At 35.7% G+C, this 27,025-nt stretch overlaps 1 protein-coding gene across 1 annotated transcript; it reads right to left on the bottom strand.

Annotated features, from left to right (window-relative positions):
• Nucleotides 1-891: 891 nt before the first annotated feature.
• LOC120629242 (galactokinase-like) lies at nt 892-27,025 on the bottom strand. The gene is made up of 9 exons (XM_039898115.1): nt 26,947-27,025; nt 17,009-17,173; nt 14,018-14,201; nt 12,061-12,187; nt 10,615-10,740; nt 5,915-6,096; nt 4,073-4,188; nt 2,516-2,674; nt 892-1,045 (listed from the first exon to the last, which is right to left on the bottom strand). Exons 2-9 carry the CDS (start codon nt 17,171-17,173, stop codon nt 929-931), a joined length of 1,176 nt encoding a protein of 391 aa, XP_039754049.1. The 5' UTR covers nt 26,947-27,025; the 3' UTR covers nt 892-928.

Raw genomic sequence — 27,025 nt, 5'->3', positions numbered from 1 at the left:
TTTATGTATATTACCTATTCATAAAAAATATTCATCAGTCATCTGAGTCACCCATAACACAAGCTACGCTTACTTTGGGGCTAGATGGCGATATGTGTATTGTCGTAGTATATTTATTTTCCAGTGGATTTCCGCGTAAGCAGACCCTTTTCAGGTACTACATGCCCAATTTCGTAAATCAATAATCAGGCGTACCGGAACACAGCACGCCAATCAAATCGAGGTCTGTATTTTTAGTAATGGGCCCCTGTTAAAACCCTTGCGGTTTAAGAGGGGGTATAAAGCAAACTCGCTACTTTTAGATTTGATTTTTACAGTATTCCATCAAGTTCGATTTACCCAAAAAAAACATTTAAAAACTACATCATATTTCCAAGGGCCCTAATTGAGCAAAAACATAAAAATATGAAATTTTATCGATAGAAAAAATTACATTATCTCACTCTAATTTTTAAGTATCAATTTGTTTTTAATCTGTTGCATAGTTCAGAGACAATATTTAAATACATAGTTCCTATGAATATTATCCAGTGCCCATATTAGCTATTTCAAAAAAGTATTATCAGTTACTGCCTATCCGAAACAACTATGAAGTAATATCTCATCATCAATAGCCTGTATAACAGTCCTCGGCGTTTAAGGATGTCCATCCGAAACAACTATGAAGTCCACTGTTGGACTAAATGCCGGGTGTGTGTGTGTGAGTGCCGACGGGTTTGTGATCACGGTAGATATTAGTAGTGCCACTGAACACGCAGCTGCACGTTCTCAATTGGATTCCCTTAGACGCCTCGTACGACACCCGAGGGAATAGAAAGGGGTGGTGATAACAGTATTCTGATCTGCTGTCAGAACGGAAAATAATATCTCAATTATTATGAAATATAAATATTTATTGTTCTATTTATATGTACCTAAATAATATTTTCTAATTTAACTGCAGTACTCTCGCGCCGTCGCTCGGCTGGCACTGGAAGAAGATCGGGTTCCCTTTGTATTGTGAGAGCACATTTTGCTTTACAACATCTACGTGCTCTTTTTTTATCTGTAAATAAAAAAGATTTCAAACTCCCGACACAAATATTACTCATTTCTCATGCTCTTTTAAATATATTGTACATTGTACCATGATTTATTCGGCACTGGACAGATTCCATACTAAAGTAGGTAGGTACTTTTAGTCGTTAAAAACAAAAAAAATCGCCCTTTTTTTGTGACGGCCGTCTTGAATAAAAATTTGGAATAGTGTAATCTAATAGTTGAACCCTTTAATTCGAAACCCATATAAAGAAATATATAATCCGCCATTTTATCTTTGATCTTGTTTGTGATTGCGACTTAATATTGATTCCGATTGCAATTGCGATTGTGAATTGATTTTGATTCCGATTGCAAATATGATTGCGACTACGAAATCGATTGTAGGTATCGATTTTAATGTCGATTACGTTTACGATTCCGATTGGAATTGCGATTGTGACTTGATATTGATTCCGATTGCAATTGTGATTGCGACTTGATAATGATTCCGATTCCAATTGTGGTGGCGACTACGATAACGATTGTATATATCTATTTTAATAACGATTACGATTACGATTCCAATTGCAATTGCGATTGTGACTTGATATTGTATTCTGTCAAAGAAAGTTCTACTTCTACTATACTACTATTAATTCTGCTTAATTTTCTACACTCCGCAAAAAAGCAGGAGAACCTGTATGATGTAAATTATAGTTTATGCAATCCTTATACTCCACACCAAACAGATAGTTGGCAATGGACCCTCTAAGCACGACTTAACAATTATTCGTTGTAAAGTCAACATCTACTTAGGATGCTTTGGTTTCGGAGCGAAATGTGCGTAGAGGGCACATTGCCAAATATCTGTTTGGTTTGGAGCATAAGGATTGAAGAAATTATAAATTAGAACATACAAATGCATGCTTTTCGCGGAGTACAGCAAATTAAATAAATAAATACACTACGACATCACACATCGCCACCTAGCCCCAAAGTAAGCGTAGCTTGTGTTATGGGTACTAAGATGACTGATGAATATTTTTATGAATAATATACATAAATAAATAGCAATATTCATATAAACACCCAGACACGGAAAACATTCATGCTCATCACACAAACATTTTCCAGTAGTGGGAATCGAACCCACGGCCTTGGACTCAGAAAGCAGGGTCGCTGCAAACTGCGTCAATCGGCCGTGAAATTAATCTTAATTTTCAATTATATCGTGGATTTCCGCAAAGTAACGCCTGCTTCTATCGAATACTATTAACCTGTTACATTTGAAAATATTGGTGCTTTTAGTTGTGACCGTGGGTGAGATGTAAAATAGAATTAGCCTATTAATTAAAGTGCTATAATTTACCTCACTTTACCTAAAAGCTAGGCATCACAGGGAATTTCCCGAGTCGACAACTAACACTGGAATATGTATCTTATTACCTCTCGTTACGTTTGAATTTACGTCGGGTAATCTGCTGAAAGTTCTTACCAGTGCAATAACACAACCGCCAAATCCCCCGCCAGTCATCCGAGCGCCATACACCCCGGGCGACGAGCGTATTATCTTCACTAACTGGTCCAACTCGGGACAGGAAACCTCCATCAGCCGACTAAGCGACTCGTGTGACTTGTAAAACAACTCACCTACCTATAATTTCAACAATATGTTATTTATTTATACCTCTTTTAAAAATTATAACTCATCTATGTAATTGAGTATCTATTATGTAAGTTTATAATAGCATAAATATATTATATCATCGATATCTTTATTTATATATAATACTAGTATACAGTGGCGTGCCTAGAGGGTATGCGCAGGGTATGCACAGGATATACAGATGATAAAAAATAAAGAAAGTCTTCAGTACGAGTTTTTAAAAACCTAAGGATAGGTATTGTAAGAGTTATAAAAAGCCTACCCTTAAGTATTTATAACTCGTACTGGAGATTTTCTTTATATCATCTGTAGACCCTGTGCATACCCTCTATGCACGTCACTGCTTATATATAAGTTTATATCGGTATTTTTATAGTTAACAAGCGGGCCCAGCCCGCTTCGCCGGGCTAGATTTTGCTTTATTTTATTTAAACAATAAACTTACATCATAATTTTTCTTATTTAAGTCTCATAATATATTAAATTATTTATTTCTCTCCGTATTCATCCTCATCTATTCTCATCTCGAGCGGGTGAAGATCATTATCTACACCCATGTACACCCAACAATAGAATATCATCATAGTAAATAAAAGCTGTATTTGACAGTTCAAAAATAGGAGTGCTCCGATCGTCACCAAACTTTACAGGATTACTCGCCAGGTCAATCCGGAGATTCCCTGAAAGTTTCATTGAAATCGGCCAGCCGTTTCGGAGCCTATACGGAACATACCCACACACTTTCTCTTTTATATATATAAATATGTAAGTTTAGTATGTATGTTCATGTAAGTATATTTTAGTTTTTGGAACATCCTTTATGCACCACCCACTTTCCACTTTTTTATCGGCTTCGTACGCTCAGGTTGCCTTTAAAAGATCACTTTTAGTTATAAGGCCACCTTTGCACCCTAGCACTAAGTACTTTTACTGTTTTCCTTGTGTTTTTCCTATTGTGTTGTGTTGCAATAAAGTTTTTCTAATCTATTCTATTCTCTTTATAAACAATTTGTCCAAAAAAAAAAAGAAAAAAAGAAGTAATAGCCCAGGGGGACTTCGGTTTCACTCTTTTGGAATCCCAGCACGCACCTCCAAATTTTCTAGTTATTTGCGTTTTAAGAAACCCGCGTGCCTGAGAGTTCTCCATAATATTCTCAAAGGCGTCAAAGGCGTGTAGAGTCCACCAATCCGCACTAGGCCAGCATGGTTTAAAAAAAAAAAAAAAAAAGAATATAAAATGAGATAGTGAATATTAAACGAAATGGAGTCCCAGGAACATTTTACTCTTTCATCAATAAATAATATTAAAAGTTTACATCAATCGCCCGTAAAAGCTACACGCAAACACTTTTTTTAAACATTATTTCGCCATCTATGAAAACTTACCGCGTGCAATTCTTTTTGGGGTAAAAGCCGGGCGACTGCTTCCGTGCGCGCTATTTCTTCAACCACGTGCAATGCTCTTTTGTAAACCAACTCGTCGCACTTCTTCAATTGTAGTTCTGAAAGAAATAATACATGGTAAGGTGGCATGGAGTAAAGCGAATGGTTAACCGATTCATTATAGTGACTCTACTAGAAAATAGCAGTTTAAGAAAAACTAAAAATCAAGCTTTTATAAATAAACTAAACTAAACAGATAGAAATTAGTTTGTTTTTTACCAAGCGTGTTTTTTTTTTATTACTCATACGGGATAAGTAGTATCTTAGTACTCGCTGTTGCGGTTGAAAAAGAGCTGTTTGCCCATTTTAAAATGACGCGTGAGTTTTTTCGCAAATGAAACTGTTATTTGAGTGCGACAAGTTTACTTGGCGCACGCAAATTATAGTTAGCACACGCAAACTATCCTTGTCGCACGCAAAATGACTGTAAAAACTGCTAAAATTAAAATAAATAACAAAAAAAAAACACAATCTAACCGTCAACATAAAAGAAGTGAGGTTGACATTGCAAAGTTTATAGTTTTATTAATATTAATTAATTTGTATTTATTGTTTGAAGTATATTTGTTGCTTTTTTAAAACTTTTCAACCGTTTGTTGGGACTTGGGATTTTGTGCCCACATATATCTCCGCATTTGTAATAAAAAATAGTATCTGCAACCCGTGCGATGTTGTCGATTGCTCACTCGAGCGAAAGCAACTTCGCTCTCGTGGGCAATCGACAACTTATTGCACTTGTTGCACAATATACTATAAGTTCATTTATTTTTAAGTTGGTTAAAAAGAGAATAGCGGCCGATGTCGTGCTATCTCACTCGCACAATGGAGCAAAGTATTGTGTGAATAAGATAGCGCGAAATGCTTTGAAAAGGATTTGAACACAAGACTGTCAGCTTCAAACTAACGCCATTTGAAATGTAATTACATAGGTTTTCACGTAATAATTATATTATTTCGTAAACACAAATTAACACTGTTAAATGGAATGACCGTGATTATTCAACAGAAACGGTTTTGTTCAAATTATTGCTTAGGTACAATAATTTAAAGCTGAAACTTCTAAGGTCACTAAATGTTTGCGAAATTCACGAATCAAATACTCGTGGAGCCGTACCCACGAGTCACCATAAGTCATTGAAACGTAGGTAAGTATTAAGTTATTACCTACCCACTATTAATATTTATAATTATAATATAGATACTCAACTTTTTCAATAAATAAACAAGTGTGTTCAAAGAAATAAAAATAAGTAAAATTAAAAGAGGTTCCCTTTGTGTACGCATGTTTTATTAACTTCTAATCTTTAAAAAAACATATTTATAAGAAGATAGTTTTCATCACACTTGCTCGAAACGTGGACCTTATTATATAGATATAAAGCTCATAATCCAAGATATTAGAAAAGCGGGTTTTATTTGACATTACCGCACTAATGTTTTATTTATGATTTCCCGATATAATTAAGTTTGCACCTCACCGTAAGTTATATGTATGAACATGCAACATAAAAAAAAAAAAACAATATGTATTACCGGGATATGCGAATTGTTATGTAATCCCAACAAAGAGTTTTTTCCTGCTACAAAAAGTACGCATTCTCTTAAATGAAAATATATTGTGTGACCTTCTTAATTATGATATATGAACGTTTAATTTAATGATGAATTTCACAATAATTCATAATGAATGAACTCGGAAACTTCTACTTACAAGACCACATTCCTAACCACTGCTAATAACCTAATTCGTGACTGCACCACGGAGGTCATCCAAGCTTAATTTACCTTTCATATCCTCGATACCCGCACTCCTCAGCGAAGGTATCCTGAGCATACTGGCAGCCTGCTGGCATTGGGCGCGTCGCTGGGGATACTCGCTGCCAGTCAGCTGATGTTTGACATTTGAGTTGACTACCAGTATCACAGCTTCCTGGGAGTCTACCGGTATGTGTGTTGATTCCAGTGATCTACGAAAAATCAATTTTAGTTATCTAAACAATGTCTTTAATGTCTACCTACTCATGGACGTACCCGGGGTGGGGCAGGGAAGAGCAGCTGACCCCCTTAGAAATTCGCAGAAAATATGAACTCTCTTGAATCACAAGCAGGTACATAACAGTTAATTGTAATTATTTCCAGAGTTTTGGTAAGAAAAATTTCCATGGTAAAAAATGTCAAAATTCGAAATCTACAACTCCGCACTGGGCCAGCGTGGTGGACTACGGCGTCCCCCCCCAACCCCTTCTCATTGTGGGAGGAGAAAGTGCCCTGTGTAGTAGTGGGCCCGTAATGGGTTGATATGATGATGATAATGATAATGATGCTTACTTTATAAGCACTTTTGAAACGTTAACAGTTTAAAATTACACAGGTTTGTAACTCACAATCTACCGAGAAGAAGCCGGTAAAAGACTCAGCAGTTTCTCTTTACCAACTGCTTCTGACTGCTTCTGACTGTTGCAAACAACCTTGTCATTATTTGGTATACCGTATATGTAGTATAGGCGTAATTTTATACTAAAATGGCTTTTTAGTTTTTTAGTATAAAATGGTTGCTCGGAAGCAGTCAGAAGCTGATGTTGGAAAAACTGCTGAATGTCTTACCGGCTTCTTCTCGGTAGATTTTGACTTACGAACAGGTAGTTGAGTCAAAACACAATCTCGACGTTTGAAAAGTGCTTACTTTAAAATCAGATTTTTTCTTACCTCTTTATCAGCTTTTGAATTGAGAGTGTTTAAAGATTTCAAACTTTGTTAGTTTCAGTATGTACTTATAAACTTGAAAAGAATAAGAAGTTATAATAACTAAAACTTTTAACGTTTTTTTTTTAACTTTTTACGTTTTTGTAATCTGATTATACAGCCTTAGAACTTTATGCCTAGCAGTGAAGTAAACTTCAAAAGGATTTTTCGAAGACTACTTTAGCCGCTTTTAGAGATTCTTGTAAACTTATGGGATCGCGTCACCGATGACCTTGATATAATCATATCGACCCATTACCGGACCACTAAGCACGGGTCTACGCCCACAATGAGAAGAGGTTAATGTCGTAGTCCACCACGCTAGCTCAGAGCGGATTGGTGGACTCCACATACATCTAAGAACTCTCAGGCATGCAGGTTTCCTCACGACGTTTTCATTTACCGTCGAAGCAGGTGATATTTTTAACTACTTAAAACGCACATAACTTAGAAAAGTTTGAGGTGCTGGGATTCGAACTCGGTCCCCCGAAAGTGAAATCCAGCTCCTATCCACTGCGCCGTCACCGCTTTGACTCTGATATAGTTGTAACGTATTGCGCCCGTATTGTAACGTATTTACGTGTAAGTAAGCGGCCTGTGTACATGTATACGCATATCTACACCAAAACATTGCGTCTTTCTGTTAAGTACTTACTACTGTTTGATAACAAATCTTGTCTGGTGGGAGGCTTTGGCCGTGGCTAGTTACCACCCTACCAATGAATACGTGCAGCTTAGCGATTTAGTGTTCCGGTGCGAGGTCGCGTAGGAACCGATTAGCGGTATGGCTACCATTCTCCCTAACAAGTTAGCCCGCTACCAAATTAGACTGCATCATCACTTACCAAGTGAGACTGCAGCCAAAGGCTAACTTGTAGTGGAATAAAATAAAACAATAAAGCTATTATTCATTGAAAAATAATTACAAATGATCTGATGTTTTACATAAAAACCTTATTTTCATTAAATTGTATCTAAAAATATTTTTGAAACGAGCGCCATCTTGTTGTTGTCCGGGCATCTTTGGTGCCCCTTTTCTCTCTTATCTTGGGGTATGGCAGTTATACCATAACCAGTGTCGTGCACAGGGTTTTTGACTAGGGTATGCATAAAGAAGGAAGATGGCATAACATTGAGAAATCCTACCCTTTTATGAGTTATACAAAAATGTTGGGGTAGGCAGTGCTTTTGTGCGTGTATGAAGTGCACGCCACTAACAATAACCGTGCTCCTAACCCCTTTCGCTTATGTGGCGGCACGTCTTTACCCATAGTGTGGTAACTAGTAAGTAAACAGAGAAAATTCAGAAGTTATAATCTCCCAGAATGCCCCTGCCGGGAACAAAACGACCTCCCGTTTACGATACCACAGCACACACCACTGAACCAGAGAGGTAAACAAACAACGTTAAACAAAATCACCAACATGGTAATTACCTGCCACCTACATACATAGTTTTAGTTTGTTATTTTGTTGATTGAAAGCGCGCTTTATTGGAAATATTAGGTTAGAATTGTTAATTGTACAATATATCCACGTGTAAGCTTTAACACTATTTACCTAACTGTGTACTCAGGTTTAATTCGGAGAGTGCAGAGGATTTTTGACCAGGGTTTGCTATCCGTAACTTTGATCCCGCGTATATATTTATAATAATACTAGCTGTAGCCCGCGACTTCGTCCGCGTTTGATTTTGTTTTATGATGTGGCATTCAATTCTTAAAAAAAAATTAAAGTATTCAGTATCGCTAAGCCTTAAATTAGTATAGTAGTATTATATATATATAACACGTGACTGTCAATTAATTATAGAAAAATAGTTTGCAATAAAATAAAATTGCGACTATAATTAAAAATCTAAACTATCCTATCTCTTAAGTTGGAACAGACTGCTCACGGTGTGCCAATTTAATTTAAAATCGGTTAAGTAGTTTAGGAGTCCATCGCGGACAAACATCGTGACAAGAGATTTATATATATTAAGATTATCGTTTGCGAAAGGTGCAGAACTCTTTGTAGGGTTGAGTGTACGGTTTTACAACATGATTCCTACGGTTATTCTTGACCTACCAATGCATGTATTTAAAAAATTAGTAAAAACACATATAATACAGCAAGTTGCTATACATTTGATGAATTTCTTAATGACAAGGTAGATTGGAAGCAGCCAGCTTCGTTCTCATCACCCGCAAGTTAGAAAAATGTTTGTAAGTTTTTAATGTTGGAAAAGAGCAACTACTGAGTTTATTGCCGTCTCTTTTCGGTAGAATCTGCTTTCCGAACCGGTGGTAGAGTCACTACAAACAGACATACTAGACTTTTCAAAAGTGCTTATAAAGTAGGCCTACTTGAAATAAATGAGTTTTGAATTTGTCCTGGATATGTATGACGTTATATTGTCATATCATATCCATATATGACGTTTTTATATCCAAGGTATCAATAAAAAACGATACAGAAAAACACTACGGGTTTCCCAAAATATTAGAGTAAAGCAAAAGTACATTGCACGTGTGATAATAATAAAGTCAAGAATCGGTATTGTCGTATTTGATTTTCTTCTATTACAAAACCTTGTTAGGTCTTGTATAGTACCTACGGTCTGTTATCATTCTTTTTTATACAAGACTAACCGAACAATTTATATGATATATCTTACTGTCTAGATCTCGAAAGCAGTGACGAGGTTTGATGTGGGTTGAAACGTGCTTGCCTAGAATACGCCTATATAAGAATAGGAATGAATTCAAAGAAATAGGAATACGTACAGTAGTTTCACAATGTTTATACAATTACATATTATGTATTTGTAAAACGTTGTATATATTTGTATATGTTTATAATTATGTATTTGTAAGACAAAATATTAGTCTTTATAAACAAAAAGTGGATATAAACAATAGACTTATTTTTTAAGTTATATACTTCTTTAGGCGGGTAAGGGAAAAATTATGAGAGTAAATTTCTACGTTGCGCGCGAACACCGTCACAAAAAACCGACACCCTGAAGTAGCTATAAGGTTTGACAGTGCACACCTTCAATTGTCAAAGTCTGCGGGCTCATTCCGGTGATTTAATTAATTCAATTGTACAAAAATCTCAAATTTTAATGTTAAGTGAAACTGATGGGAACGGGTGTCCGATGATCAGTGGCATGTATAAAGGGTATGCAGATGATATAAAATGAAGAAAATCTTCAGTAAGAAATAGAAAAAACTTAAGGATAGGCATTGTATGAGTTATAAAAAGCCTACCCTTAACTTTTCATAACTCGTACAGGGGATTTTTTTTATACACTTTTATAGTACACCAAAGAAAAAAAAGTAGTTACAGAGATATAAACACATAGCAAAAGAGTACAATTTGGTGGCCTTATCGCTATATAGCGATTTCTTGGCGGTAGCGATATCTGGCAACCAATGGCGTAAAAGGAAAAAACATAGAAAAGAGGTAGGTGGTGCAATAAATAAGATATAAAAATAAATTAATAAACTAATCGCCATCTAGTCCCAAAGTAAACATACTTTGTGTCATGGGTACTAATATATCTGATGAATATTTTTTATGAATAATATATAAAAAACATAATTAGGTACTTGTAATATACAGCTAAGTACCCAGACACTAAAAAAAATTTATGTTCATTACACAAACATTATCCAGTTGTGGGAATCGAACCCACGGTCTGACTCAGAAAGCAGGATCACTGCCAACTGCTATCGGCAAATGAAAAACGTTCTTACCTGCAGTCTATTAACAAGGCGTGGTCTTTCTTCCCCAAAGTGACAATGAACTGGTCCATAATGCCGCATGGCATGCCGGGAAACTCGTGCTCTGCTTTCTGACACAACTGGGCCTTTTGCACGGGACTGTCAACCAAACGAACACAAATCAGCCAGCAAAAGAATTATATTTAGATTTTATTTAGTCCCGCTAGACCGCTAGTTTTTCCCGGGATATAAATTATACTAAATCAAATCAAATCAAATATATTTTATTGTACACCAAAGACAAAGCAATTAAAAAACACAATTGAAATAAAGAAAGAAAAGGTACATTAGGCGGCCTTATCGCTTAAAAGCGTTCTCTACCAGGCAACCTACTAAAGTACATACTATATTTTTAATGCAAACCCAAACAATTATTCATTGTAAAGTCAACATCTCATGAGGATGCTCCGGTTTCGGAGCGAAACGTGCGTAGAGACCTGTTTGGTGTGGATAGAAGTATTGAAGAAATAACAAATTACACCATACGGATTATCCTGCTTTTCGCGGACTATATGAAATTAAGCTTAATTTTTATAATGTAAACCGAACTATGACTATTCCAAATTTTGCCAAGAAGAAAAGCTGTGAAGCCATGTATATTGTACACCGTGTATATTGAATAATGAATAGAAGGATAATTTGTAGAATTCCATGATAAACAATGAATATAAAGCTTAATTTGATGTACTCTGCGAAAAAATCTTCAGATCTTCCGCAATGTACTCTCTGCACGCGTTTCACTGCGACGTTGGGGCTACTTCAGGAGATGGTGCCATACAATGAACAATTGCTAGGTGTGTATAGAAAAAAACTTTCGAAACAGTACCCTTTTAGTTGTACCCAGATTAATACGTATTCCTCATCTTCTTCGGTTTCCCTACTATACTTACTTGTTTTTAAAATTCATAAAATTATTTAATTTAAAAAAAATGTCTGCGCCCAAACTGGTTGTACATACGTTACATCATATTATTATATTTATTTTAAATATCGTACTATAAATGTAACATTATGTATTGTGTTTGTTTGAATTCTTTATTGCACACACACGTTCACAAAGTAAACACATATAACACATGAGAAACAGAATAGAATGGTGGTCTTATCGCTAAAGCGATCTCTTCTTCCAGACAACAACCATGCTGAATAAATTAAAATTGAAACTTAAATGGAAATGGAGGCTCTAGTTAGCACATAATCCTGTCGGTTCTGTAATTTTTTATATGCATTTTAAATAAATAAAATTAATATTTCCTCCAAGTGTTGGTAAAAACACTATTAAATTTGAATATATATATCTCATTAAAATACAAACTATTTTATTATATTCTTGTTATTCAGCCATGTGAAAAGTGATATCTGTAGTATAACAATATTCAATGACCGAAGATATTTTTTTTAATAAATCCGACTACATACCTAACGCTGTGGCCAGTCAGTGCTTCCAGGAAAGTGAAGAAGGCGACTTCTAAGGATGCACTGCTTGACACGCCAGATCCCATCGGTACATCTGATACCACCACCGCGTCGAAGCCTCGGAGTTTAACTGAAATGTTCATAGCCTTCTTTTAGTGCTTTATTCAGTACACAAACAACAGATAGGTCTGCTGTGTGGTGACAGCAGACAAGAATACGGCTGCCAACACCCCTCCTCTTCCCGTGGGTGTCATACGAGGTGACTAAGGGAATATAACGGACAACGGGCATTGGATAGAAGCAGGCGTTACTTTGCGGAAATCCATGATATATTATGAAAATTAAGCTTAATTTGCTATACTCCGCGAAAAGCAGGAGAATCTGTTTGGTGTAATTTATAATTTCTTCAATCCTTATACTCCACACAGAAACAGATCTTCGACAATGTACCCTCTACCCTTTCACTCCGAAACCGGAGCATCCTCAGAAGATGTTGACTTTACGATGAATGGTCCTAATATAGTATTAAGGACAACGGCAACGATGAAAATGCTTGGGTGTTATTATTGCTTAAATTATTGCTCTTCCCAGATTGCTTCTTTAATAGTTTTTAAATGTCAATGTGAGATGGTGATAACGAAATAAATAACAACCGGCTAAGTTTGTTGTGGGCTTCTTCTTAGACCAGGGCGCGTTTGGAACCCTCGTAGCTTTAGTTTTAAGTTGACAAATTTATTGATCGCCATCAACTCACTCCTATGTCATATTTTACATGTAATGTACGCATCAAAATTGCGATCTATGTGCCTATTTAAATAAAGAAACATTTGACTTTGACTTTGATAAGGACAACGGGCAGCAGCTTCATCTGTGCCACTACTACCTCACGTTGGGAGAGGCTTTTAGTCTAGCAGTGGACTGTGGCTATTGATGAAATAACAAATAAGTATTTAAGTATCTAAGAAGTCTTAAGCTAACAGTATTTCAATATAGACATGACGGCCGACTGGCGCAGTGGGCAGCGACCCTGCTTTCTGAGTCAACGCTGTGGGTTCGACTCCCACAACTGGAAAAAGTTTGTGCGATGAACCTGAATGTTTTTCAATGTCTGGGTGTTTATATGTATATTATAAGTATTTATGTATATTATTCATAAAAATATTCATCAGTTATTTTAGTAGCAATAACACAAGCTACGCTTACTTTGGGACTAGATGACGATGTGTGTATTGTCGTAGTGTATTTATTTATTAAATTTTAACGGAAACGATTGATTTACAAGACCTTAGTGTTCATTAGTATACGTTTTGGCTAGCTGTAAGTATACTAAGGATATACATAAATAAATAAATAATTAGGCTTTTAGATTTGCTTGTGTAGATAAGGATGCGTTGAACTACGCAAAATCTAAAGGACTATTCACTTTTCGCTTATAAACAGAGCAACATTAGTTTTATTCAAGAAGGCCTATTTTATAACCGGTTCGAAAGGCAGATTTTATCGAGAAGAGCCGGCAAAAAATTCAACAGATGAACTTAGAATAAGAGGTGTTGGTGGACTTTGACTGTGACTGTGACTGTAAATCGATGCTTAGTCCAAAGCATTGATGGACAGTTCAAAATCAATGACAAACAACCAGAACAACGATAGTGTTTGTATTTTTTTCTTATAAACAGTTTGAAATTTAAATAAAACCTTTGATAAGTTACCTCCTTGGTTGCCATGTTTCACAGTAAAATGTCGTTCCATTTTTAAATTACACTAAATATACAATCTACTTTACTATCCACATAATAATTTATGTGGCCACGACAGAACAACTTTTGCCGGCCGCTGCTCGTATGTATTTGGCCAGTACAGCAATTTCGATTTATTTCGAAGAAAATTGTCAAAATAATGCTCAAATTTCCAAGCATGTTTGCGAAAATATATATTAAAATAATTTCGAAATGTTCCTTACCCGGGAAGTTAGCGGCCACTCCCTTGACATAGTTCGCCCAGGCTGGTTCACCGGGTTTCAAAGTAGCTACCGCTGTAGCAGGGAAAGATGCCTTTACCTCTTGACCATTCGCCAGGATTGAGAGAATTCCGCATTCATCTGTTTTGTTGTAATCACCAACCACGACAGTGAGGAACGGCAGAGCCTGCAAAAGACAAAAAAATGTACCTGAAGACACAGAATTAAGAACTTACAGAATCCTCGCCGAGTCATTATTTCATGCAGTGTATTGTGCCCAAAAACAGAGAAAACGCGCCGAGCACGTCTCACTTCACATCCGCGGAATGTTGCTAGCTTACAAACTTTTCCCATTTTCCCTAATTTATACATTACAGAACATAAGAGGTATAATAATTACTGCCAACTGCTAAATTAATAAAATGACTAATCGCCTGTTCGAGAAACTGTGCTAAACTGAAGTGATTTTTGTCTTGTACGATCTTAATTCTCTGCCTGACTACATAAACACCAAATTGTTTAAAAAGCCACAGATAATAAATAAAAAAAAATGTGCATGGTGCTGTGTCATTCCAGGCAAACCACAAACAAATTCAAATTCAAATTCAAAAATTCTTCATTTATCTATTCACATCTATCACAGCCACTTATGAAGCGTTCTTCTATGATTTAAAAATAAATCTGAATGTGTAGCGCATATTTCGAGAGCAGCTGAACCGATTCCGCTAATTCTTTTTTCTAGAATATTCCTTAAAGTACGAAGATGGTTCTTACGGAGAGAAAAAATTAAGCAAATGCCTGAAAAAGTCTAAAGAAAAAAAATATAAAATAGTTTACAAATGAAACTAAACCCGTGGTGATAGGTTTTAGGTTTTTTTAAATACCTATTAAAACCGGTATTAACCGATTTGGTGCAGACGAAGTTGCGCAGGTCAGCTAGTATGTACATAATATAATATGTTTCCATTATTTTGCGGTGATGGTGAAAACTACATTCGATAACTTCAAACTAACCTACCTTACCTAAATAATCTAACTTGTAAAATAAATATCCCAAAGTACAAGTCTTAAGTAAAACTCTTGTCAACCTCCTTAGCGCAGTGGTGAGCGCTGTTTAAGTGGAAGGTCCGGGGTTCGAACCCCTGCTGAGGTAATTTGGGAATTTACAATTTCTGACCAGATTACTTTTACCTTGTTATCGATTGTTTTCGCTATTACATTTTCGATTACTTTTTCTAACACACATTTTTGTAAGTGGAAAAGACTTTTGTATTAAAAGACAAACAAACAAACAGTCTCGCATTTATAATATAAATTTTGTTGCAGTAAATAACACAAAATGGTTTCAAGTTTGATCAAAAATCGATTTTTGCCTGAATCTACATGTGTTTGGAAAGTGGATACACCTATATTTACCTTGTAATCGATTGTTATAGCTATTACATATTCCCTACTCAGTTTTCCTAGCCTACGTTTCGTGTAATTAGGAAGGTTTTTTGTGTTATATTCAACTGGTTTTAACATGCATAAAAAAGTTTGCTATTTCGAATACTACCCGAGTTTCTATTCTCGCAGCAATACCTACTGTTGCCAGTTCGGCCCCAGGCACTAGGGCACATTCAAATAACTCAATTTCAACTTTATATATGAGTACTGGAGACAAAATAGTTTATTCCTGTTTATATTTACTGTGGTAGCACCGCAAACATTTTTTTGTCTGGGGGAATATTTGTTGGCGTAGCTGTTCGTGTCGATTTTTTATTTATGCTTTTGAAAACTATGTAGCGCTATGTATCTAGCCTACCGCATATATGTTTATCAGCCTCAAAATCAGGTTAAGTTTTCTCTATGGAATTCTGGGAAACACGTAAAGCAAATTGGAACGTAAATTGTAGCAGCCATTCATTAAAAAGAAAATATAATTTATTATCCTGCTCTTAAAAAGGAAGACACCTTATGTTCTTATTTTATCAATAAAAAAAACTAAGCAAACTAAAACAATATATTATTTACTATACTTATAAAACTTTAGGACCAATATTAATAAAACATCATAAAGTTTAATATCTACTATAGTAATTTGTTTAATCGACGAGATATAAAATCATTACCTAAGAATGTTACTATTATATTTATTTTCTGCTTTACAGTTTCCCGCGGTACCTACCTATAAATTAGACGGCCGATTGGCCCAAGCTCAGAAAGCAGGAACGCTGCAAACTACGCCAATCGGCCGTCTATTATGCTACAAGAATATTCTTAGCTACTTTGGTCACATTGCTCGACGCCTGTAATCTGGATAAACTTATACTGGTAAGGTAAGGTGGAGGGTAAAAGACCAAGTGGCCGATCACCTCGTCTCTGTTCTGACCAGGTAAAGTCGCTCATAGGCCTCCCTATCACAGAAGCTATCAAAAAGGCCGAGGATAGAACAGGATGGAAGGCTGTGATAAAAATCGCTACAAAGGAACTTGAATGCGAACACGAACTTCAGTAATGAAGTTAACGACGAAGAAGAAGAAACGTGGATCGATTTTTATGACGTCAATTTTGACACCACTCATTTTAAGGACTGTAATTTTTTGTGCAGTTAGTACTTATTTATCCTCAGCCTCTTCAAGTCACTCATTGGGCACAGGCCTTTACTTTCAAAGGAGAGAGGGTTTTAGAGGATAGACCCACCACGCTGCTCCAGTGCAGTTTGGTAGGCTTTAATGACTATTATCATCAGAGAGTCATAATAACAGAAGTCGGCAGCTAATCGCTCTCTCCAAGGTTTGGAATTCGCCAATTTTCTAATTACGTCCTGGTACTTCTTTAAAATAACGCAATATTCTAGTCTACCCATGAATAATTACAGATAGAACTATCTGTAATTATTCATGGTAACCACGAGACTAATAAGGCAGTTTTTTGCGTCACTATGTTTTGTAGGTACAATGATTTTAACAACACAGAGAATCAGGGATTATTTAGATCTTTAAAAATACTAACCACGGGTAAAACGAATCCTTCGCAATAGTCAACATGCTCGCCTATAAGGTTTACACGACCGGGCGCCGCGGATGCTGCGGTCGGCTCGCGACCGAACGCTGCGACGAATTTGTCGCGTGCCTCTCTCAGTAGTGTGGACTCGCCTTTAGCAACTGCTTCTGTCATCTGGAATAGAATGGAATATCTTATATAAATTCTAATTCAAATTCATTTATTTCAAGTAGGCCTACTTTATAAGCACGTCAAGTATGTATGTTTGTAGTGACTCTACCACCGGTTCGGGAAGCAGATTCTACCGAGAAGAGACGGCAAGAAACTCAGTAGTTGCTCTTTTCCAACATCAACATTTACAATCATTTTTCTATCTTGCGGGAGATGAGAGCGAGGCTGGCTGCTTCCAATCTACCTTGTCATTGAGGAATTCATCAAATGTATAGTAACCTCGCTGTACTAGATGCGTTTTTACACATTTTTTAAACGTATGCATTATGGTATAGCAAGAATGGTTCATTTTAATAGTATAGGTAGTCAGATTTGCAAGTCCGCTTTCTTAGCGTCATTCTCTATAATAAGCTAATTTAAGCTCTCTTTATATGTCCAGCTGTAGGACGTTACTGGGATGATAATGATGAATATAATTCGGAGCCCTGTATTCGTCAACCAGCGACCTCAGTGTTAAGCCTCAGGTACCTGTTATTACACCGGCCACCACGCCCTTCAGACCGGAACACCGGAAAACTGGAAAACAGCAAAGTTGCTTGACAGCAAATATGTATGACCGCTGTCCGTTTCCTAAGAGCGCGGTATTAGGTACCAGGATCGATTTCAGAACGTTACAGAATAATTATAAATAAATAAATAAATATACTACGACAATACACACATCACCATCTAGCCCCAAAGTAAGCGTAGCTTGTGTTATGGGTACTAAGATAGCTGATGAATTTTTTTATGGATATAATACACATAAGTACTTATAATATACAGATAAACACCCAAGCACTGAAAAACATTCATGTTCATCGCACAAGCATTTTCCAGTTGTGGGAATCGAACCCACGGCCTTGGACTCAGAAAGCAGGGTCGTCGGGTGCCCACAGCGCCAATCGGCTGTCAATAACGCGAAAGGCTACGGTTTTTTTTCTATTGCATAAATAAAATTAAACACAATCATAATAAAGAGCAACCATTCATATACTTAACTTGTAGTATAGTGTTTTTATTTTATAATTTTTATATATTTTTTCCAGTATAAACTATTTTTTGTTTTACACCAAAATTTTATTTAATTGCTATGCAAATTGACCTTATTGCAAATTTGCGTTAAAGGTATCTTTAATTATCTGTCTGTTTAGTAAGATTTACTCAATCGTGTACAGCGGATAAATATTTCGCCACGAATAAGTATAGTCAAGAGTAACAAATTATATTTTTTTGCTGCGAATAAATTCATAGGTTTAATAAAAGTACCTAGGTATTCTCGAAATACTCAACATCAAACCTAATTCTTACCAGCAAGATTTTTTATGCGCTTCGATACAGTCTTTTATCATACAATTTCTTTGACAAAATTGTAATATTATACAAGGACGAATATCAGAATCCCAGCGACTGTAGGCGGTATTTTCTTATTTTATAAATTTATTTATAGCTTTATAGACTTCATCGTAATCCCCATTTCGTATTGTTTACCTATCTTATTTATGTCAATTTTGTGCGACACTGTTTTGAATTGAGTTTGTTGACTGAAAATTTAGGGGGGAGTTTAAAAAAGCAATCTCTGAGATAGTTATCAAGGGTTGCTCTATGCCTAAGAATAAGAATTAGTAACGTTTATATATGGGATCAGGAAGTCGCGTGCACTGGGTTTCTTACCAGGGTTCCATACAGCAGGAAAATTGCATAACATGGAAAAAATCCTCCTCTTATACGGGCTATATTTAAATTTTAGGGTATGCAGTGCTTTTGTGCATGTATGAAGTGCTCGCCACTGGGATCAGGATAACTCGCCTCGAATAAAATCAATACAAAGTACAAGCAGAGAACACGACAGCAAGTACAAGCCAAGTTCGGAAAAGAAAAAGTGGGAAGATCGACAGTATTTTCGTATACAAACTAAGTAGTTCAAGTTATTTCCGATCAAAAGCTATAGAAGTTCTTTAAAAGCTTCAGCACAACTTTAATTTTTTTTTCTTCTTTACACAAAAGAACATAAGGAAATCAAGCAAAATGCAGCGTATAAAACTTGAAGCTAAAAGTGATTTCATCCAAGCGACCAATATTTTCGTATACAAACTAGTTCAAGTTATTTCCGATCAAAAGCTTTAGAAGTTCTTTAAAAGCTTCAGCACAACTTTAATTTTTTTTCTTCATTAAACAAAAGAACATAAGGAAATCAAGCAAAATGCAGCGTATAAAACTTGGAGCCCTTATCGCTAAAAGTGATTTCTTCCTAGCGACCAATGTCATTCAAGCACTGCAGAAAATAGATATTTGTTGTGTATGCACTTATAACTATGTATATATAGAGCTTTATAATTTTTTTTTTACTTGGTATGTAACTTGGTTAATTTAATAGTCCGTTAGTTATATCTAATGTTTAACATAGAATCTCAAATCAAAGTTCAATAATCGCTTGGCAAGCTTTTATCTAAACACAGAACAACTTCTATAACATGGCGTGCATTTGAATATGAATGCCTTTATTGACAAAGGCGAGATGCCTGTCGTCATTAATACTGAATTTGGTTCCTTTTTGCACATTAAAAAAAAAAAATTACACTTTAATATACCTTCAGTGGTTATCTGCGATATCGGAATTTCAAAGCATATTTTTAATAATCGCCGAAAAACATATAACTGCGCAAAGTTGTTGCTGAAACTTCGCTGACTGAATAGCGACTGAAGCATACGAGCGAATTGAAGTAAACGATTAGGTTTACGTTGTTGTACCTACCGGCGGCTAACATTCATCATTTTCGATGTGTCACTTAGGTAAACTACGTTCGTTTGTCGAAGGCTGTAATTCATTACACTGTTCAGGGCTGTGACGAATACGTTATGTCAAGGAAACAATATATTTGAGGCAGTGGCGTAACAATAGGGTGGTGAGACGGGCAAAATGCAACGGGCCCCTAGCCGCAGGAGGCCCTCGAGTATAAGAAGATCCTAACATATTTTATTATGACAAAATGTTTAACATCAAATATATATATAGCTAAGCTATAGCTAAGTAACGACTAATAAACGCACACACTCACGCGCACACACACGCGCGCGCCTACCTTTTAACACCTCGTCGTTTTTCGTAAATTTCGTTAATTTTGTTACTCCTTCACACAAAAATATGAAACGGATTTTTATAAAACTGTATTGTAATTAAACTTACAACATCAGCACGGCAAAAAGCAGGAGACAGAAACTATATCCTCCGATTATATCCTCTGACAAGGGTTAAAATTAACATGTCTAACTGCCAAAGTCGTCCACCACGCTGGCCCAGTGCGAATTGTTGCACTCCAAACTCCTTTGGGAAAATAATGGAGAACTCTCAGGCATGCAGGTTTCCTCACGATGTCTTCCTTCGCCGTGGACGGAAGTGATATATTAATTGCTTAAAACGCAGAAATCTTGGAGAAGTTAGTAGCCTGCTGGGATTCCAACTCGGCCCCCCGAATGTGCAGTTAAAGTCCTACCAAATGGGTTATTACCGTTTATTATTTGTAACACGTATATTATTTTGATATTATTACCGCCGATGCTCGGAGGGTTGATAAACCTGTGGGAGAATATAACATTTTATCCTTTCCCCGGGGAGAAAAATGTCTCCTGCCCTTTCTATTAATACAGAATAACGTGTGTGTGTTACGTGTTGTGCGTGTTCCCAGTGATGACTTATGGTTCCCAAACGTGGTCACTGACTATGGGTCTCATAAGAATACTCAGAGTGACACAGCGGGCGATGGGGAAAGATATGCTCCGATTATCTCTACGTGATCAAATCAGGAAAGAGGAAATCTGTAGAAGAACCAATTAACCAACTCCTCTCCAACCAAGTCTTTTTTACATATTCTTTTTGTGTTATAGTTTCCATCTTAATTTAACGTCGACTTGAATAGTTAGTTATTAAGCATGTCTATAAGTTGGATCATATTGTATACTTTTTGTTAATTTTTTATTTATAATTTTACTATATGTGGTATACAATAAAAGTGTATTAATTCATTCGTTCATTCATCATATGTGTATCTAATACCTTAGGCTATTATCATTTGTCAATGTAATACATGGGATTCTCTTGGTAATGCTTTGAATACATAAATAAATGAACTAGAGTTACCGACAAAGCTCAATGAGTCGCGAAGCTGAAGTGGTAATAGGCGGGCATAGCTCGGAAAACCGACTGACGGGAAACCGTTGGAGGCCCAAGGTTGCCAAATGGTAAACGCAGCGTTGGTAGACCCCCGACGAGGTGGACAGATGACATTAGACGAGTCCGTGGTATTTGGAACTCCCTACAAAAGACCTATGTCTAGCAGTGGACGTCAATCGCTTGATATGATGATGTGTTCCCTGATAGCCGATCGGCGCAATGGGCAATGCCCTGCTTTCTGAGTCCAAGGCTGTGGGTTCGATACCCACATCTGGAAAATGTTTGTGTGATGAACATGACTGTTTTTCAGTGCTGGGTGTTTATCTGTATATTAGAATGATTTATGAATGAATTAATGAATACACTTTTATTGTACACCACCTAAAAATACAGGAAAAATTATTAAAAAAACTAGTTTACACGATATGTACAATTAGGCGGCATGTATCTGTTTATGTATATTATTCATAAAATATTCATAAATCATCCTAGTACCCATAACACAAACTACGCTTACATTGGAGCTAGCTGGCGATGTGTGTATTGTCGTAGTATTTTATTATACCGGCTAAGTTTGTTGTGGGCTTCTTCTTAGACCAGGACGCGTTTGGAACCCTCGTGGGCTCGTAGATTTAGTTGACGAATTTAGTTATCGCCATGATATCACTTCTATGTTATATTTTACATGCAATGTACGCATCAAAAGTGTCATATATGTGCCTATTTGATTAAAGAAATATTTGACTTTGACTTTGACTATATTTATTCTGCACAGTTAGAATATAAAAATATGTAACCCTAAATAACAGTTCAGATACATTTTTGTATAGTTTAAAACTTTCCCTCGTGTTTTAGTGATGCAGCCCTATAAGTTAAAACATATTGATCTAAGTTCTGTTACGCCCTTGATGGGGCGCGGAGGTCACATTGCAGTCCTAAATAATTGCGTGGAAAATTTGGACTTGGAAAGTTTTATCAAAGTTTGTTGCCCTGTTCTGGCTAATACCTCTCGCACAACAACCCTTTTATGGGATTACAATTTTATAACGAAAGTTAACGGATTCAAACCCAAATCCTCATCATCAATAGCCAGTCACCCGCTGGACTTAAGAGGGAGGGTTTTCTCATAATAACCACGTTGGGCAGACGGATTGGGGATTGGTAGTAGTAGCACGGACGCTACTGCTCATTCTCCGTTACAAAATATATGTATTTAAAAAAAAAGGTTTATTTTGTTTTTATAAACATAATCTAAATATATATAAGAAAGTTGTGTTAGTTAAACCATTTATAACTCAAGAACGGCTGGACCAATTTTTATGATATGGCTTTCTCCTAGACCGGAATAGTAGGATAATAAGTAATAAACATACTAGCTGTCCCGACGAACTTCGTACCGCGGATCATTTTTTTTCTGAATGTCATATATTCATAAAAAAATGATCCGCGGTACGAAGTTCGTCGGGACAGCTAGTATGTTCATATATATGAACAAGGTGAAAAAAAATAGTCGGATATAAGCAGGTGTTACTTTACGGAATTCGATGATTACTTTACAAAGAATAATTGTTAACACTTAACAATCATTCTTTGTAAAATCAACAGAGCCGGTTTCAGAGCAATATGCGTAGAGGGTATATTGCCGAAGATCTGTTTGGTGTGAAGTATAAGGATTGAAGAAATTACAAATTAAACCATACAGATTCTCCTGCTTTTCGCGGAGTAGGTATAGCAAATTAAGCTTAATTTTCATAATGCAAAGATAGTCTACTACGTGATTTTTTTGGATTAAGAATTTGATTTTAATGATATCAAAGTTATAACTTTTGAGATCCTTTAATATATATAATCGTCAAATAGATTTGAAATGAAATTGTTTTTTGATCTGTTAAAAAGGTAGTTTACATGGATATTCCATCGTAAGCCTCTGTAAGGTTTATATAAATTGATCCTTACTTGCTGTTATGAAAGCTTCGCTGAAATATTTTCGTTTAAAACTAATACAAGGAGCAGAATAGGAGAATTAAGGGCACAACCTAAAAAAATATTCGAATATTTTATTCAGAAACAAACCTAACACAAGCTGGCATATTAATATTTGCTGTGCTCCTACTGATATCGCCGCCCCTTTCAAAGAGCCCGAGTTCGATACCCGGCACGAAACTAACTTTTCGGAGTTACGTGCGTTTTTATTTTTTTAAGCAATTGAATATCATTTGCTTTAACGGTGAGGGAGGCAAGGAAACTTGCTCGTCTGAGAGTTCTCTACAATGTTCTCAAAGGTTTGTGATTTCTACCAATCCGCAATTCCACCAAATGCAATGCAATGCCAATTTACGACGAAAATCATCCGAACCCATAACTTATTCCCCAACAATCACTTATACCAGATAAAGAACTTTTCACTTTAACAATCTTTCGGTGATAACATAGATGTTACGGTCAAACCTATATTTGCGTAACGGATTAACGTAGACATAGAAATATTGTAAAGATTGTGAAACTGTAAAATATGTTGAAAAAGAGCAAACTGCTGAGTTTCTTCTCATTACATACTGACTGTTTAAAACTGTTTAAAAAGTACTTCTACGCTAGGCCTACTGGAAATGAATGTTTTTTTTTCAATATTTATAATTTTCACGCCGTTTTTCAAAAAACATCAACGACCTGTCAAGGTCATTTATTAGTGGCAAGGGCATAATTCAGAAACTTGGCAGAAAATGGAAAAATCCTCTTAATTTACGAGTGATATAATTGTTTTAAAAATAAATGTTTTATACATGTAGACCTTATCACAGGCACTTATGAAGCGTCCATACATTTAACATGTTACACTAATGTTAGTGATGGTGATAACTGCATTCGTTAACTTAAAACTAAAGCTAGGAGGTTCCCAGACGCGTCCTGGTCTAAGAAGAGCCCACAACAAACTTAGCCAGGTTTTTTTTGCTATCACCATCTCACAGTCTAGTTAATGTTGAGCTATGAAGTAAGAGCAATTCATACCCAAGCTATTTATCATACATGTAATCCTTAATATTATAATAGGATTTTTCTCTTTAGGGTAGGCAGTGCTTCTGTGCATGAAGTGACTGGTTGAGCTGAGCATTCAAGTGTGATGAATTCCTTACTCAAAGTTAAGAGACTTCGCTTTGCTCCATCTCGCTCAGTTAATTAAAGTGATAAGAATTACGTAACCATTCTCAATCTTTACCACTGGGCCCGTTGTTGGCGTATGTATATAATACGTAAGGCTGTTGTGTATAAACAGACGATAAGATAACGATTTTTATATCATTTGAACTCAATCTACTCGCTCTTTGCAACCCGGAGACTCGCTTCTAGCGTTTTATAAGTATTAAAATCATATGAGCAGACGTTTTAAAGTCATATTAATAAAGGTTTTATATTTATCACAAGTAGGTATTGAGTTTCAAATTAGTTACTTTTTTACAATTTTTCTAACTACTCGATACTTGATTCGATTTTGATGCAGCTCTTTTGCATTACTATACATATTGAGAGGCAAGGCGATACAGACATTTAAAATTTATTATGAAAATTAACCTTAATTTGCTATACCTACTCCGCGAAAAGCTGGAGAATCTGTATGATGTAAATTATAATTTCTTCAATCTTTATACTTCACACCAAATAGATCGGTATTAAACGGTCTACGCAAGTTTCGCTCCGACACCGGAGCATCCTCAGGCGATGTTGTCTAAACAATGAATAATTGATTGTAAAAAGTCAACTACGAGTAAGTTAAGTAAAACTTCTAAAGGCGCGACTAGGGAGTAACTCAGATCTTTTTTCTCGGATCAGACTCGGAAACTACACAGACGTCTGAGTATACGTCAGACGTCTGTGTAGTTTCCGCGATTTAAATAATTTGGATTGGTCGTAAGTATATGTCATTTACTCCACGCTTCTTGACTTATACGCCAGCTAGTAGCAAATATTATAATCAATTAGGATTGTTTATTTCCAATATTTTCAAACGGATCAATTATGAAGAGCGAAGTGATTAAAAATTAAAAAAAAACATACTTTAAGTTTAGTCTTTAGTTAAAATTTTAACTTATTAATCTTTTTTAAATATAATCATAAACAGCTATAGTTCTTATCGTATTGAAGAAACGGCTTTGTGAATTTACTTATCTCATTAAATATATCACTTCTAAAGTACATAATACTTGGTATGTCCACATAAGCTTAATAATGACGGGTTCTGATTTTTAGCCCCGACTGTATGTTCGTTTGAGTCATCGTAACAATAAAAAGGATGAACCGTTTTTATGCGATTTTTAATAAATGCAATGGTTCTTAGCTTTGACAGCCGGTTGGCGCAGTGGGCAGCGACCCTGCCTAAAATATTTGTGTGATGAACATGAATATTTTTTCAGTGTCTGGGTATTTATCTGCATATTATAGGTATTTATGTGTATTAAATTCATAAAATATTCATCAGCTATAAGATAGCTGATGAACATTTAATAGTACCCATAACACAGCTACGCTTACTTTGGGGCCCTCGCACCAGAACAGATCAGAAATTATAAAATTTTAAATCAAAAAAAGTATCGAACTTGGGACCTTCCAAAAAACCACAGGGCTCACCGCTGCGCCAGGGAGGTCTTCAAATCTATACTAATGTTATGAAAAAGAAAGATTTTTTATTTGTATCCAATAAGGTCGTCAAGAAAATTTCAATAATCAAAGTATTTACATTGCGTTCTGAGAAAACTATTACGATATATAAAAATTATATGCTACATGATTAAAGTAATCATTATTACCTAAATAAGATTTCGCGAGAAAATATATCTGACTATCATAGTACCTAGTCGGTAAAAACAAAAGTGGGCTACGTTGGTATTGCAATATTAATTCTTATTCAAATAAATAGTTTTATCATCAAGGGTATTTATTTATATAGCAGTAAAATACTTTTTTTATTAATTCCAATCGGACATTTAATGTAGTAGTTATAGCGAGTTTAAACACCCGATTATTTTTTACAAGAATGCACAACTTAAAATATGATTTTGAAAACGAAACAAAACACGAACGAAATTGCGGGCAACGTCTAGTAATTAATAAATTAAACTTTTAATAATACAAAAGGAAAAAAAAAGGTTTAAAAACATAACTTTGCCTATCTCGTTTTACGTCACACAACATTAGGTATTATCGAAGCAAAATTATTACGTAGGTCAAAGAAAGAATAAGTTTATTTTTCATTAATTTAGTTACCACCATCTTAATCGTCTTTAGGAACCTAATTATTGCCTTTTTTATTCATTTAAGTATGCACACATGTTGCTGCTAATATTAAGATTATTAGGTACTGTTACATTTTGTCCTAAGAATTGTAATAATCTTATGAATACACGTACAATATTAAAATACCCGTCCCCAGCCTGAGATTATAGGGTCATAGCCAAAGCACCGAGTACCTTCTATGGACAAATAATCCCTATTATTCAATTATTTTTTCCTACAGGTAACAAAATTAATACAGCTACCATAAAGTTATGAGCTCTATAAAAAGTTTTTCACTTACCGTCAAGTACTTCTCTCGTGAAGTATACAAATATATAAACACGGTTCAAACAAGAGCAGTTAACAACTCCCGCGCGCTG

The sequence above is a fragment of the Pararge aegeria genome, chromosome 14, assembly GCF_905163445.1.
Source record: "Pararge aegeria chromosome 14, ilParAegt1.1, whole genome shotgun sequence".
NCBI classification, from domain to species: domain Eukaryota; kingdom Metazoa; phylum Arthropoda; class Insecta; order Lepidoptera; family Nymphalidae; genus Pararge; species Pararge aegeria.
The sequence above is the reverse complement of the archived record's forward strand: the minus strand, read 5'-3'. Positions and strand labels throughout refer to the sequence as shown.

Coding starts and splice junctions, on each gene's coding strand:
- LOC120629242 (XM_039898115.1), bottom strand. CDS start 17,173: ATGACAGAAGCAGTTGCTAAAGGCGAGTCCACACTACTGAGAGAGGCA. Junction 4,189..5,914: donor GGGTATCGAGGATATGAAAG/GTAAATTAAGCT, acceptor TATTTCTTTCAG/AACTACAATTGAAGAAGTGC. Junction 1,046..2,515: donor GCGGTTGTGTTATTGCACTG/GTAAGAACTTTC, acceptor TTTTATTTACAG/ATAAAAAAAGAGCACGTAGA.